The 16,125-nt window shown below is 36.3% G+C and overlaps 1 protein-coding gene across 5 annotated transcripts in view; it reads right to left on the reverse strand.

Annotated features, from left to right (window-relative positions):
- Window positions 1-1,553: 1,553 nt before the first annotated feature.
- LOC308678040 (ubiquitin-conjugating enzyme E2 E2) overlaps window positions 1,554-16,125 on the reverse strand; it is an 85,845-nt gene continuing 71,273 nt past the window's right edge. For 4 of the 5 annotated variants that reach the window (XM_081344845.1, XM_081344844.1, XM_081344846.1 and 1 more), the window contains 3 exons: window positions 9,603-9,735; window positions 8,590-8,737; window positions 1,554-4,980 (listed from right to left, as the gene is read on the reverse strand). In XM_081344845.1, coding sequence (XP_081200971.1) covers window positions 4,883-4,980; window positions 8,590-8,737; window positions 9,603-9,735 — 379 coding nt within the window. In that variant the 3' untranslated portion in view covers window positions 1,554-4,882. The remainder of the gene's footprint in view (window positions 4,981-8,589; window positions 8,738-9,602; window positions 9,736-16,125) is intronic. The other variant, XM_081344843.1, reaches the window with a different exon arrangement.

A 16,125-nucleotide genomic window follows, 5' to 3' on the forward strand; every position in this document is an offset into this window, starting at 1 on the left:
CATAGAACCGTGTTTGTTTACAGGCTATGCTCCTTCCTGTCACCTCTTAAGTTTGCAAATAGTTGGCAGTAACATCAAAGGAAAGGAATTTGCCATGAAGGCGTCAGTGCAGGATGTCCTTCAACTCAGACTAGACCTTTTACAAGAGTTGAAATACAATGCAAGCAATTGGAGCAGTCTACAAACCACACAAATAATAAATACCTTTGAATGAGTAACTTTTAAGAGTTACTACTTTAGTATATTATTCAATATTGTTAATACAGTGTTCTGGACTATAGAACTATAGTCTATAGAATAGAAAAGATTAATGAAAGGTAAAAATATTGGCTTATTGCAGTATGGTATGTAATCACTTTAAACTGAGTATGTTTCAAGTAGTTATTTTTTACATTTATTTAATAAATGTAATTATTTAGAATGCATTCCTGCTGAATGACTCATATAGGTTTCAACAGATTTTAATAGAATTGGTTCCGCTGTGTAAAGTTAGTGGATTTAACCAAAGAGTATAGGTGGTGTTTCTTATACGAAGAAATTCCAATTCCCTCTTCATGCTATTGACAGCAAACAAAGGTAATGAGACCTTTAAAAAAACATTTTTTATCCATGTACAAAAGCCTGTCTGCCATTTTGTGAATGTTTAAGTAGAAAAAGCATAGCAAAAAGTACACATGTTGAAAAATCCCTATGCGTATACTGAAGTGCATACTGAATGTGTATACTGAAGTTGGCCCCTTTCAGCACTATGGGTCCATAGAATTTCATATAATGGAACAGCAGAAAAAGACTACTTGCACTTTTTGTAAATCATTACTTACATTAAGTCATAATAACAGTGAATCCATGCAACTTTTGCTTAGCTTCAAACTTCAGCTCCCAAATAGCTAGAATTAATATGTGGGGAATGTTTATGGAGTCATCCAGGTCATAGTTATCCCAAAGATGCTTTTTCATGAGGCAACTGGAGAAGGAAAAACAAGGAAGTCCACCTGCCTCATGGGATAATATGTGGGGACTACAATCACCACAATATGATTTAAAGAAATGGACTTGTTTCTCTCTTGGAATATCACTTAGAAATTAGAAGATCAAGCTTGAAAATCCTAAATTATTGGTCTGATGGAATGACAGAAAAATAGATAAAAACACTCAGTTCATTGTAGAAGTTTACCTGGATTCGGATAAAAATTGTTGGTATGAAATGACTGGCTGAATTTCAGTGGTATACGAATCTTACACTTACAATGGTTTTCACGACTGTGAGTCTCATATTTCCCAGAGTCTAGTAATGGGATAACATGAACTATTATCAGCTATTGCAAAGGTGAAATAGATAGCAATGGTGCAACATATTGCTTCCATAATTGTTTCTTTTACAACTCTGCCTCCTAGTGCTAGCTTGAACATATTGCATTGATGCTATTTTAAATGCTGACATAATCCGTTTTGATCTTCACATCAAATAATGGAAGTGCAGGGATGAATTGTGAAAACCTGATTTGTAAATGTGTTTGTGTTTATAATAATACATAAGAAATAAAGAATAGCTTTTTGAAAAGCAAGTATAAATACTGAGAACTAATCCAGCCAAATTATTTAAAAGTGTATTATTCTTTCCTAATGCTATTCCAAAGTGCATAATTTACAGTAGTGAAATGACAATGATCTCAGATCTATTTTAAATCAGGAAGTAAACAAAAATTAAATCATTCAAAATTTCATATGCACAGATACTCCTAAATAATATACTTTGCATTTTAGAACTAACATAGTGCATGTAAAATTGCAAATAAAATACTTTATTTCTTTGAAATCAGGTTTTATAGAAAAGATTTAAACATATAATATATATTTAAACAATCACATTTGTTTTTTTAATAAGCAAACACATATGCTTCTTACAATTTCTAAAATCTTACTTAATATGAAATTCTACTGTTTGTGTAATACATTTTGACTTGGGAAAATTGAAATTCCTGAGTTCAATGAAGTATGCTACCAAATAAGTATTTACACAATTGCAGTTCTGGGTGAGGCAAGTTGCAGAAAACAATGTCAGTTTGAATATTAGCACAGGAACATATGTTTTCCAGATCCTAATACATACTCTGTCTTGGAAGAGCAAAATATTTTCTTTTAGTTCAGTACATCTAAAAGTAGCTTGATGGTCAGTTCTGAGCAGATATATATTTATACAATACACGGTGGTAAGGTTTAGGTCATATTTTATACAATTGCATAGCACAACCTGGTCATATAAAGGAAAGTGTTGCTTTAAAAACATAAGGTAAAGAGAAAACCTAAATATAGTTTACTACATGTAAGCAAAATATTTAAACATTACATCATTCTTCTATTTGAATGCTATTCAGCACAGTTACTATCCTGGAAGTAGGGTGGAGGGTGTAATTGAAGAATTTAATCACCACTTATTATATTATAATAATCATACCCCACTATTTGGGATAGTTGATTTATGACTATTTATTGAATTAACCTACAATTTAGCATATATTTGACTTGTAGGATATAATATAACAGTCTGCACTTAAGAAGCCATTGACTTAGATGCGATTTCACCTACTTGGAGTAGGTAAATTCTTGGAGATGTGTATCTCTTTCCTGGATTGTTCAATGTATGCACAGGTATATGGACAAAATCAAATGATCTTACCGGTTACTTTCCTTTATTTGGCATGAAAACTCTGACAACTTCTTGTACAATTTATGTACAATTAAGAATTCATGGAACCATTAATGATGGCAAGCCATCCTGGTCCAGAGTTAAGAAAGCAGGATCAAACCTTGATACAGCCACCATCCTCTTTTCATATATGACATAAAGCTCTTATGCAGGAATGAACTGTTTGTATTGGGTGCAAAGAATAGAAGGGTATACACAAGAAACTAGTCAAGTCTAGTCAAATGACCAGCACAAATTGGTGCTAAATAAGACTGAACGAAATTCAAGGGGGGCTGAACTTTTGTGGAGATGTAACAATTCTAGACTGAGTCCTCTTTTCACCCAACCTCAGGTTTTGCCTCTTCTTCTCCTACAGATTGGCTTTCATGAAACAAACTTTTCATTCATATTCTATTTTGGTTTCATCATCCACAGAATATTTGTCTAATAGCCTTCTGGCTTATCCACATTTTTTTTGTAAACTGTAGACAAGCAGCAATGTTCTTTTTTGCAGGATAGTATTTTTCTCCTTCCAACCCTGAAATCACACAATATATTATACTTTAGTATTCTACAGATGGTATTGACATTTGACAGTGCAAGAGAGCCTCTTATTTTCTTCTCCTGAGTTTCTTTGAGATCCCCTGATCATTAGATGTATTGCTCTTGTTGTAAGCTTGGTTGGTTGACCATTCCTGGACAGGGTAATAATGGTGTTGAATGGCCTCCATTTGTACATGATCCATCTGATGGTGGACTGGCACAGTTCAAATTCTTTGGAATTTTTTTTAACCTTTTCCCACCTGGACAATACCCACCATTATTTTTAATCCTCACAAATCTCCTTTGTTTGAGCCACATATACTCCATCTCCCAGTGAAGATCAGGCTTTGACAGTGAATACTCAAATTTCTGTTCTTTAAATAAAGTAGAATGTCCCGCATTCATGCCTGATTATCATCCCATTGACAAATACCTGGACTCTTAATTTCCATTTCAAATGAACTGATAATTCAAGAGGTTCACATACAACTATGTAGTTTTGGATTATTTTCCTCAATAAATGAGCAAGTATAATGTTTTTGACTCATTTGTTTAACTGATAGGTGAACGCTAGTTTATCTAGTTTTCAGCTAGACTTTCATAGGAAAGAAGAATCTATTCATGCAGAAATATTAAATTCTAAGGGATTTGCAGATTTTTAAGCAACACTGTAAAAAAGATGATCAGCAATCCTAAAGTATACATTTAAGAATTTGTTTATGAGATAGAATTTTCTACTATGAGTTTACAAATGGAGTTTTCTTTTTCAAAAATGAGTAGCTTAGAAGAAAGAACAAATGAAAAATTCTTTAGTTAAATCCAAGACTAATTTATGCTACTCTACAAGGAGTAATAGTATTTTCTTACAAGAACTGCATATTATTAGTCACAGTGTTTTTATTTGAATGGTTTAATAATACAAGTGTGTATCAATTAATCTGTAATCAAACTTGGCAGGTCACTAAGAAATTAACAACCACTTTTTAAATATGTAAATCAACATACATATATCTGTGGTTCAACCCAGTAGCTTTGTGTTAAAACATAGCCTTAATAAAGTACAGTGATTCTTGATTTTATGCTTTTGATAAAAAAACTTGTTCCCAGTAACATGCACCCACCCTTAAAGACTTCCATAAAAAAAATCTTCTAAACTACATTTAAGTAGAAATAATATAGTTCTGAGTGTGCCTGCTTTTGTCAAACACACAAAAGAAAAAGTACATTAATATAAAGTTTTGTGACAAAGCTATACTCCAGGGGTCCCCGACCCTTAGCTTGGTGCTGGGCTGTAGCCTGTTGGGAACCAGGCCACGTAAGCGGCAGGCAAGTGCATAAGCATGCAAAGCTGCATTTATGCAAGCGGTGCACATGTGTGTGAAATTATCCCCTCTCCAAGCCAAAAAGATTGGGGACCGCTTTCTAGATTAATACAGATTCAATATTCCTTGCACTGTAACCCAAATTTCAAATTTATATTAAAAAGATATACTTTTCAAGTTCAGCAGAAAAATAAAGTAATAAAAGAGAAAGGGGAAGTATAATCAAACCTATCACAAAATATTTCAAAATTCAATAGAAATTAAACAGGAGGATTACTGATGCACTTAGTGAATGTGCTTGTACAGGTCCAGCATGTTCTTCAGCAGTTTCCTATGTTGCATATCTCTTGGTCCACTGTCTGGCCATTCTGTCATGCTCCACTCTGTTTGTCATATATTGGGTAGCAATACTTCCAACCAGGGGATCAGCTGCAAAGAAAATAATATAGTCAACTACTTTTCACGTTTCAAGTGAATTGCTAATTCTGATTCTAGATTCAAATTCAGTTTAAGATTGATTAATTAACTAATTAAACCAATTTATATACCTCCACCATCTCACAAACAGTGGCCCTGAGCAATATACATTAGAGCTAAAACAGTTAATAAATAAATTAAAAATACTAAAAAACCCCAAACTAAAACCAGAATAATAAAGGGAAACGTTAAAAATAGCAGAGCCACTTTGCTATTCACCTGTCCCTCTGAAAGATGAGCAGTGATAAAGCCGAGCTCACCTTAGGGGGAAAGATTTCACAGTGCTGACACCATAGCAGAAAAGGCTCACTGCCAACAGCCTGCCAAACGTGGCTGACTAGATGACAGAACTCGTAACACGACTTCCCTGCTGGATTCCCCAAAAAAGGGAAGGTGGGAAACTGGATGAAAATTGTCAGATAGGGTCAAGCGTGTTTTTTGAGGAAGAAGCAAACCAGGCCCTCCTTTAAAGGCCTGGGAACAACTTCCTGCAGTAAAGAGTTTATCACTGCCTGAACCCACTTGGTAGTCAGGATCCTGGAGACTTTTACCAGTCAGGAGAGGTATTTAATTGACAGATTGTTGCACTGACTGCATTGAGGACCTTGTCCATTTCATCAGGTCCAACAGGATTGAATTGTTCCCATATAACCAAAAAAGACCTTTCCCCAGGCATCTCACATAGATCTGCACCAACTGGGAACAAATCCAAGTGACTTTGTCCATCAAGTATTGAACAAATTCCTAGTCTATGCGGCCCTGAAAATGGTCACCTGAGGAGGGTGGGAGGAACCAGGTAATGCTGAAGAGGGCCTCCAGGTAACACTCTGCAGAAACAATAAAAGTGGCCAAATAATGGTGTTTCACCATTCTCACCACCACCACGAGGTAGGCCTTAATAGTAGTTTTAAATTGTGTCTGGTTGGAGCTATCCCTGTTTTCCTCCAGCATTGATTTAGGTATGTCTATCTCTTTTCAGAACCTGCAGCTCCTCTGAACCACAGGGAGAACCAGAGCAATGGGTCAAGAGAAGCTGCATAGGTACGATTCTATCCCAAGCTACCATTTTATTCCAGGATCTTACCAGAACTTTGGCAGGACTCTGCAACAAAGCCCCCAGGATATCCATCACCAGGTCATATTGCATAAATGGCATGTGATCACTGTCCTGCGCTGGACACAAGATGATCTGGGATAGGCTCAAGGCTGCTATGGGAGCCATGAACTTGTGATGACTCCCCCAGATACTTCCCCAGATACCTCTCCAGATGTTAGCTTGGAGAAGGATGAATCAGTTCCAGGCACCTCAGGAGGGGAGTTGGTCAATGGCTCCAAGTAGCCGTCTGAGAGTGATTTGACTTGAAGCACAGCTGCAGCAGGACAGCCCTGAGGCTTCAGGTGGGAAAAGCATGCAGCCGCAGCCAGTCAGCGATGAGGAAGAGAAACTGCTTCTGCACCTGATCCAAGAACACGTAGGGCAGAGAAAAGATAGGAGCAGTGAAGGTCAGCCAGAAGACTTGCGAGAAGGCAGCGTTGCCCCTCTTGATGGGCTGCACCAGAAGCTGGCTATTTAGCACAGCAGACAGATGGAGACGATGCTGGGAATAACGTGTTCGTTTCCTTGCTGTGTGTTCTTGCCTTGAACTTCAGATTGTGTCTCTTCAGTTGTTGCCTTTGCCTTGCCTTTGCCTGTGAATTTGCCTTTGTCTTGGGAATTTCCTTTGGCCTAGTGAACTGGACTTGCCTTTGCTTTGAGGACTAGTGTTGGCTTCACTTGAGTAGCCTGTGGAATTCATTGGAGTTGAGTTGGTGCCGGCACAGGTAATTGCTGGGGAACACCAATTCAGGCTCTTGGAAGCCTTAATAAAGACTCCGTACACCTGTGGTGTCTGTGTGCGTGTGCACACGCATGTGTGTGTGCATGTGGATATGAGTGGGATAGCACAAAACTCTTGAGTCACTTTGACCCCAAACCAAGGAATGGCAGATTAAAGTCTCCCAGGACTTTAAGAGTAGGGAACTCCACTACCAGCCCTGAAATGGCCTCCAACAACTCAAGTAAGGAGGTTGCTACACAGCAGGGAGGCTGCTACAGTAGGAACATTCCCAACTGATGGCATGAGCTTAAGTTCAGAAGGGTCTTGCCGTTGGGGATTTGGGGAACAAAGTCCCGAAGGCCAAAAGAGATAATCAGTTGACTACTATCACCCACCTCCCCTGCACTGGGGTCTCGGCTGATGTCAAACCTAAACCAATCAGGAACATCTCTGAGAAGGGACCCTACATGGCATAGATTACCTACCAAATTGACTTTGGTCAATCTCATCAACCCATCACACTTGGACCATAGGACTTTCAAGGGTATGCTCTTCAGAGGCTGGAACATGCCACTGGGTCTAAGTGTTGGCCTGTCCTCTGTCTCCCTTAACAACCCATTTCTATTGCCACCTTTATGTATTTGTCCTGCCCAAGAGCTCCCAAGATGATCTTTCCACTCCCATCTTTACCCCACTCCTTTCAAGCTATGGTCTTTGCCATACCATTAAGCCACTCACAATCACACTCTCAGACACTCCCTCAGGAGATAGATGAGGAAGGGAGGCCCCACGGCACTGTAGCTCAGGCTCTTGGTGCCAACAAAGCTTCACCTCTCCACATACGCCACACAGCATCCTTCCTCTTAAGCTAGTCCCTCTTACTGGTCAGCTGGAAGGATGGCAAACTCTCCAAATGGTCTACCTGACCTATTTTGCATGGAGGGCCCCTAACATCAACCACAGACAAACTAGCCATTCCTAGGCTTTCACCATAAGAACCCCCTTTCAACCACTTCAGGGTCCTTACTCTTTGTCTGGCATAGCCATCATCTTGTTCCAGGTCTTCTCTTTACCTGGGGGAATTTTAGAAGAGTCTCTCCTGGGAGTCACCAAATTCTGCATATTCCTGATCTGCCAGGACTTTGTCTCTGCCATTGCTGTCACAGAGTCCCTGATTGCCAACCATCTGTTCTGACTTTCTCTGACGTCAGCCTATTCATCTTGGTCTTGGCTCTCATAGATCCGACCACCATAGGTCAGACTGCTGTTGGTAGTCCGCTACTACCAAACTCGGCCGCAGTTATCTTAACCAGGTTATAATCTAACCTTTGTGTAGTAGTCAGATATGTACTCAGACCAGGCAAGATGGCAAACACAGTGTCATGATGCAAACCTATTTTGTATGTACATCTATATACAAAATAGAACTTTCATTGCAAAGCAATGCAATATCCTTCCCACTTGTGATGCCACAGTAACTACTTTTCAAATACCTTATGCATTTATTTTTGATTAGCTATTTCTACTAGCAACTTATGAAAATATATTCTTGGATATTAAATAGTGGAGTACAACATTCTGTTAACTCATATAACTAAACAGCATGAGTTATTTTAATATGGCATTTCTTGGTCAATTAGGATAGAGACATGTTTACTTTCACTTTTAAAAGATAGAAACAAAAATAATCCTACAGCCAGCAGAAAGCTAAATTACAACATATTTTATAAAAAAATTGTCTTACCAGGATTGCAGTCTGTAAGAAGTGAACAAATGGAAAGAAGGACTTTGGATATTGTTAATGCTGGGCTCCAGTTATCTTTTAAAATGTCCAAGCAAATCACTCCTTGGCTGTTAATATTACAATGATAAATTCTTGTCCGAAATGTAACCTGGAAAAGTTATATTTTATATTTTATATAGTTTCAGTGTGTAGGCTGCGATAGCTTTGGAAAATCAAAATTTATCCAATTTTGATTATTGAAAATATATGAACAAAAATATATGAACAAAATGAACAAAAAGCAATGTGGGTGGAAAAAAAGGAAGGAACTGAAAGGTTTGCTGAAGTTGCACATATGCACACACACACACACAGACACACACACACACACACACACACGGGGGGGGGGAGAGAGAGAGAGAGGGAGAGAGAAGGGCAGCAAGTCAATGCACCTAAATAAAGACAAACTATGCTTCTATCAAATAACTAACAAATCTATGTGAGGGACAGATGATGAACTTAAGCATAATTATATAAAATCTGAAAGGAATTAGTATCTATTGCAGTCCATCAATTATTGTAATAGTAACTAAAATTTGAAGATATTATGTGTGATAAATGGTTCCTTACCTGAGACAAAAAATCAAGTATAAAACTTCCATTAAGGTTTATAAAATGCCAAAAAAGGAAGCATGGAGCAATTTTACTTAATTTTTAAATTAACATCACGTTTATCATAATACTTGCTGACTCAAAATTGTGAGAAATGTTTTTGTTTTTAGAAATTGTAATGAGAGAATTGTCTAGTTTCTTTAAAAAAAGGAACTTGAAGTTATTTTCTTTAAACTACATTAGTATAGTTTGTAACTTCAATCACAAGTATTGATTAAAAGTATGAGACCATGCTAAATTACTAATGCTTTAGTTGAAATTTATGAAGCAAGTTATTTATAATTAACTTAAATCCAATAATTTCTATGGAATTAGATGTGACCAGATTAGACAACCATGTAAATTTTATTTTCCCCTCTTACCTTTGGTGGTTTAAATGGATAGTCTGGAGAGAAGGTGATATCAAGGAAAAAAACTCCTCCTTCATACACAGAACCTGGAGGTCCAAGTATAGTTGATCTCCATTCATAAATATTGTCTCCCCTGGGTCCAGCACTATAATACAAAGCAGAACAAATAATTCCTTAGAAAAAGATTTTCATTAGAACAGAAAAAAAGACTTTCTTAAATTTATTTCTGATTTACCATGTGTCTGAATTCATTTGTTGTTTCTTAGCTCAAAGTAACTTTCAAGATATAAGTTCCCAGAATGATATTGGATTTTAAAAATACAACACAGTATTTTTCCAGAGTATTTTTATGTTTCCTACAATATAACATTGCAAAAGAAGCACATGAACAGTAGAGATAAAGGCTTTACTATTATTCCATAATAGTATACCCAGGGCACCTTTGTTATCACAATTTCATATTGTATTCAGTGCCAGATATTTTTTAGGTTGAAAAATAGTTTTATTCTTAGCCAACCATTTTAGGGATATAATCCAATTTAGGGATTACTAATAACTAGGACTATGTTTAAAAATTCTCTTGCCTTGGAGGTCATTGAAAGGTGGAGAAAACCCATCTTTTGAAATAACTTTAGAAAGTTAGTTGACCCAGGAGCTGGATTGGGGCATACTTATCTATCTTGTTAGGAATATTTTGGGAAGTCTTATCAAGGTCCATTGAATGGTTCTTTTGCCAGTATATGAAAATTTTAGTTATTAGTAGGCAAGCAACTTGAGGGACATCTGGATCCCTCAAGTTGCTTGCCTTTTTATAATACCCATCTGGCAGGGTACTGAATGAGTTAATTAAGTTTATCTCCAACACTTCTTCAGAGATTGACTTGTGGGAGGTTTTATTCAGGCTGACACTTCCCAAGGACAGTAGAGGTAGAGCATCCTTAAAGTTACTTTTTAATTTTATTGTTTATTATTATCTACATTATTAAATTTAAGGTAGAAGCACTTTCCCCCCCCAAGTTGAGTCATTAATGAACTGACTCCCTCTGTATAAAACACAGAGTAATGGGAAGCTTGTGAGAGAAAGGATTCATTTTGAACAGCCTGCTGGCAGTAATGGGATGTTTGAAAGAAAGAAGGGTATGTTTAAAGTCTCTCCTGGATGGGAATCATTAAATCTTTTTCAAATCAACCAATTACCTTTCACAGTGTAAAAGCTGTCTCAGAGAGAATATGGCTGCATTTCTGGATTCCCATTTTCCTCTATTGTTTTGCATTTGTAGAGTGATTTGATTTAAGTAACTATTACGATTTGCAAGCCTTTGGTACATCTTACGGAGAGACTTGCTTTGCATGCTCCTCTCTAGGTTATTTTGATCTCTTAGCCTTGTTCCTTTAGGTTCCAAATTAGAATCTACCTTTTCACCATCATTGCTTACAGTTGCCTCTGCATGAATTTATTTTAGCTAGCTCAGTAGCAAGGTTTGGATGTCTGTGTTTAGTCATAATGAAAGACTCTTTTAGAGTTCATTTTGTTGTTAACAGTAGTCAAGCATTTGAAACTTGACAATACCATTTGTGCCATCAATACATATTGTCTAGTTATAAAATCATTAACATTTTTGTTTTTTTAAAGTCCTCATCACCTTGTTGTATAAGCCTTGGACAAATGGCTGCAATTTGAGAAGAGGAAGCTTCTTCTGGGATAGAAAAATCTAAGAGTTGGGAATTCTTTATTTCTGCTTGTAAATCTCATTCCAGGGGTTGCATCTATTTGAGAAGCTAACAAGAAATGTGGGAGAGGTTTGGTTACTTAATGTAAGTGGCTGTTTGTTTTTTAGGAATCCATCAACGTTGAGCTGTTTGGTAGGTTTAAGTGAAGCCTGAGAGGCAGAATGTCGACTCTGCCTCTTCTTCCTTTTCACCATGGCAGTGATGACAAAAAATACCAGTCTTTAGTAAAAATAATAAAATTGCAGGTCTCCAGTAGGAAAGTTAAATATGAAAGTAACATAGAACAAAATGGGATGAAATAAAAAGCAAAAAAGTTTGTTAAAAATTGAATTAAGAAAGGCTTAGAGAGAGCTTCTAAAGCAGATGCTATTCTTTCACCATAGAATAGATGATATCTATCAAGCAGTTATAACTTTGAGATGGGTCTAGATGTCCTAGTGGGTGAGAACTTAAGAAAATATGACTTTTTTATTTGGAAGTAGAAAAACTGGTGCATTAGATAAATGAAGCAGTGAAAGAATTATTGCTCAATTGCAACTCTCAATGCTGACATCAAGTCACTAACTGGAAATTTATTTAATTTATCCAGTTTTCATTTACCTTTGTAGCAGCCATAGCTGTGTTGTATTATTCAAAGAAGAAATTAGAAAATTAACAATTAAAAATCACGCTGCAAAATTGGGCTTTTACTGCTTAAAAAATATAATTTTAACTCAACATGTAAATGTGCAGAACACTTACATAATAGCAATATGAAGTACTTGACATATTAGCTTACTGATGTATAACCATGGAATTATACCATTTCCAATTAGACATATTAACTTGAAAAGGTACTCTCACTTTTCTCCCTTTCCAGCCCTCTTAAAGACAACCCGAAAGCAAGTATATATGATCTGAGCACTATTATTTCACAGTGCAAAAAAGATTATTTCTGATCACTTCTCATGCCTTTACTTTGGAAGTAGTCCTTACAGTGGCTTTTGCCTTTTCTCTGGAACAGCTACAATATTCTGCAGTGTTTCTCTTCCAGCTGCAGTGTTCAAAAATGTTCTTTTTCCATTTCCTTGACACTGTCAGTTTTTAATATCAGCTTTTTCTTTTTTTGTTGTTGTAAACGTTTTATTGATTTTGTACAGTGTGTTGTCTTGGTTCATAATTTTTTAAAGGAAAAATATACAATCAATAATAGTTAATTAACAATCAACAATAATTAATTTTTATATTTCCATAATTAATATATCAATTAATAGTATATTTCCTTGATCTTCTCTTCTCCCAGTAGTAGTCTCCAACATTAAACAAATATAATTTTTGATATTTGATATTTTCCATATATAAATGATTAAAATAAACATCTTGTTCTATATTTATACCAACAATAGCGTCCATATATATTTTTTTCTTATCAACTTATATTATTTTTGTAAAAGTCATCTTATTGATTTACCATGTATCTTATTTTCATAAATCTTGTTTAAGCTCAATTTCTCCTTAATATTCAAACAGTTCTTATCAATCATAATTTTCTTGGTAATTAATATCTAACCCTAACCCTAATCCTTTCCCTCTCAATATTTCAATCATTCCTTAATCCTAAGTCTTTTCAAACTTAATTTATCTTTAAAATTCAAACTTTTCCTTCATTCACATTATCCCAGTATTTTTACATTTTCTATCTTATCAAAAATACTATATTACTTATATTACTTATATATACTTATATATAAGTCCCACTTATCTTAAAGCCCCTTTATAGCCAAAATTATTTGTTTATTTAGCCATATTCAAACAAGTGTTTGCTCGTATAATATTCCATCTGGTAGGGCAGATCAAGTCTGTTAAGTCCGTCTCTGGCCTTCTTCCTTTGCCAAATAGTTTTCCAAATTAATATTTTTAACTTGTCAAACAGGTCTTGTATTTTTGAAGTTGTTGTTAGAAGTAGAGGACACATAGTATGTAAGATGTATGCTTTTTGTCTCCCAAACAGTGATTCTCCTAGCACTGTCCATTTTGTTAAGTCTCCTTTCTTCTCAGGTTTATTTTGACGTTCTAATGCATAAGGTATCTTTTCCATATTTATTGTTGTATCCAAATCTTGTAAGTTTTTTCTTGTTTGTGTTAAGTTATAATTCCCTTCATTTGTGGCTTTGCCAATTAAGTCATTTTTTTCTAGTTTACATTCTATTATCTGATTTTTTTGTTCATTCTTTACCATCATTCTTTGGATGTTTTTTATTGTAAATTTAAGTTTGAAGTATATTCATTTATGTTATCAAAGTTGTCACATGGTTTAAAGCTATTGTTATTTGTATCTGTCGTAGCACTGCATAAATTTCCTCTTCGAAATTTGTCTTATCTTAAAAGGTAAAGGTTCCCCCGCACATGCATGCTAGTCGTTTCCGACTCTAGGGGCCGGTGCTCATCTCCGTTTCAAAGCCGAAGAGCCAGCGCTTGTCCGAGGACGTCTCCGTGGTCATGTGGCCGGCATGACTAGACGCCAAAAGCGCACGGAACGTTGTTACCTTCCCACCGGAGTGGTCCCTATTTTTCTACTTGCATTTTTACGTGCTTTCAAACTGCTAGGTTGGCAGAAGCTGAGACGAGTAACAGGCGCTCACTCTGCTACGCGGCACTCGGGATTCGACCCGCCAAACTGCCGATCATCTGATCGACAAGCTCAGCGCCCTAACCCACTGAGCCACCGCGTCCCTTTTTTGTCTTATCTTAGAATATTGCTTCTAGAGGTCTTTGATCTTTCAGGCTGAGTTCTTCAGGAATAGATATTAAGTATGGTTTTCTATCATTTTTTGATAAATATGTCATATCTATGTTGTCTCCTACTTTCGAGTAATCTGTCATAGTGCTATAGTCTCAGTAGTTAGCCTTGTCAAGCCGGCCAAAACTCAAAATCCAAACAGTCCAATTTTGTATAGTTCTTGTCTTTATATATAATTTTTATAATCCACTGTATTTTCAATTGTCAAGATTTCAGTAAAATCAATGTTTTATAACAATTCTTCCTTTCAGGAGTCAATTGTCAACCAGTCAGAATTGCAATTCAGTATGTTTAGCCACCTTAAATCCTTCCTGTAACTTCCCTCTCAAAGATTAGTCATAGATCAAAGTTTTTCTTTTTCTGTAAACAGTTCATAAATTTAGACCACAATCAAAGTATTTCTTTTCCTTCAGATACTTTCCAATCTTATAGCTGGCCCGGTGTACAATCTCTTCTTTGTTCCCTGGCAACTATCTTCTTAAAGGTTTCATGGGAACAGATTTTTCTTTGTTTCTGGGCATTGTCTTTAATGTGCTATGTTCTAATTGCCCCCTAGATGTCAGCAAATATTTGTTTTCTAGTTCTTTCAGACAAGAAATTATTCTTATTTTTCTTTTTTATATATAATTTCATCAAAATCCTTTGGAATATAATCTTAGCAATCTGTTTTAGTTTCTAAATTTGATCAGACTGTAGTATTTTGAATGTAATTGCAATATGTTTCTTTCCTCTTTAAAGGTTAATTCGCAGCTTCCATCTACTTTAGGAGGGTTTCTTGCTTTGGGGATCTTTCCCAGGGTCTTAGTTGCAAAATAAAGGAGAAGATCAAATACTCTCACCAATTCCAAGCACGCTGTTCACCGTTGTTCTGGCTAGTGCTCTTGGATTTCAGCTGCAGATAGCTTGGGCTAGACGTTGGCATGTGACTAGCCTTTCTTCTGTGGAGTCAGAGGGCTTCCCCTGGATCAAAATGGAATGACCGCCACTGTTCCATGATCAGTGGGGTGCTCCTCTTCCTTTGCTGCCTCTCCAGGGCGACTTCAGACCCGTTTAGGGTCTCCTGGCAGGACGAAAACAGCTGCAGGATGCGGAGTTTCACAATTCTGCAGCCATGTGCCATGGCGCAAAAAATGGAAGTCCCAATATCAGCTTTTTCTTTCTAAAGATGGTTTCTTATGGCAGCTTTTGAGTGTGTTTGAGAATACATGATTTAAGAGTATTTTTTAAAAAAAGTATTTCTATTTGCTGAATTGTACTTCTGGGTGGTTGTTTCCTATTGCCTTTCTTAACAAGATCATGTTTGGTAAAATTTAGTGCTAATTTTGTTTTTTTGGAAACCCTGATCCTCTACTATTCTTTTTCCTTCCCTGTATTTTCTTGGATTGTCCCTTTCTAAACAATTAGCAGTATGGGACTCTGGATATTTGACTCTTTTCCTCTTAAATGTGTTGAATTGAAAGTCACTTAACTCCTGTGATTGATGTGACTTCAATAGTGAAATAAAATATTTATAGCATTTCTTTGAATAATTATATACCAAACATTCTGATCTTTCTGTTGAAGTAGAAGGTTCATCTGTCTTATGGTGATTTGAATTTGCATCATTCTCCTTAACAGGGTCAAGCAAGAGAGATACTGCTGAACTATGGTTGTCTGGTGAATTATAGGTCTTTAACATATACTGGATTTCAGCTTGTTTTCTTCCTGTTTCCATCGGAGCTGGGTTTCTTGGATAGCTGTGGAACATGTAAGGCTTCATTTCTCCTGCAGCTATGCATCTGGGAAGTGTTTTTAAAATCTGATTTGTGAGAGGATCATTATACTTAATAAAAGTTTGTTTGTATTGGTACCTTCCAGAATCTTTACTATCTGTGGAGTTGTGATTTTAATTTTGGAAACCTCTTCAGCCTTGTTCCTAAATTGTTTCATCTCTGTTTGTGGATGTAAAGGGCTCATAATTTTGGTATAAAACTTGGGAAGATTAAGAACACATAGTCCAGCTTTCATGGTAGATGTCTGCTCATT

Source organism: Vipera berus (genome assembly GCF_964194415.1).
Source record: "Vipera berus genome assembly, chromosome: Z".
Taxonomy (NCBI): domain Eukaryota; kingdom Metazoa; phylum Chordata; class Lepidosauria; order Squamata; family Viperidae; genus Vipera; species Vipera berus.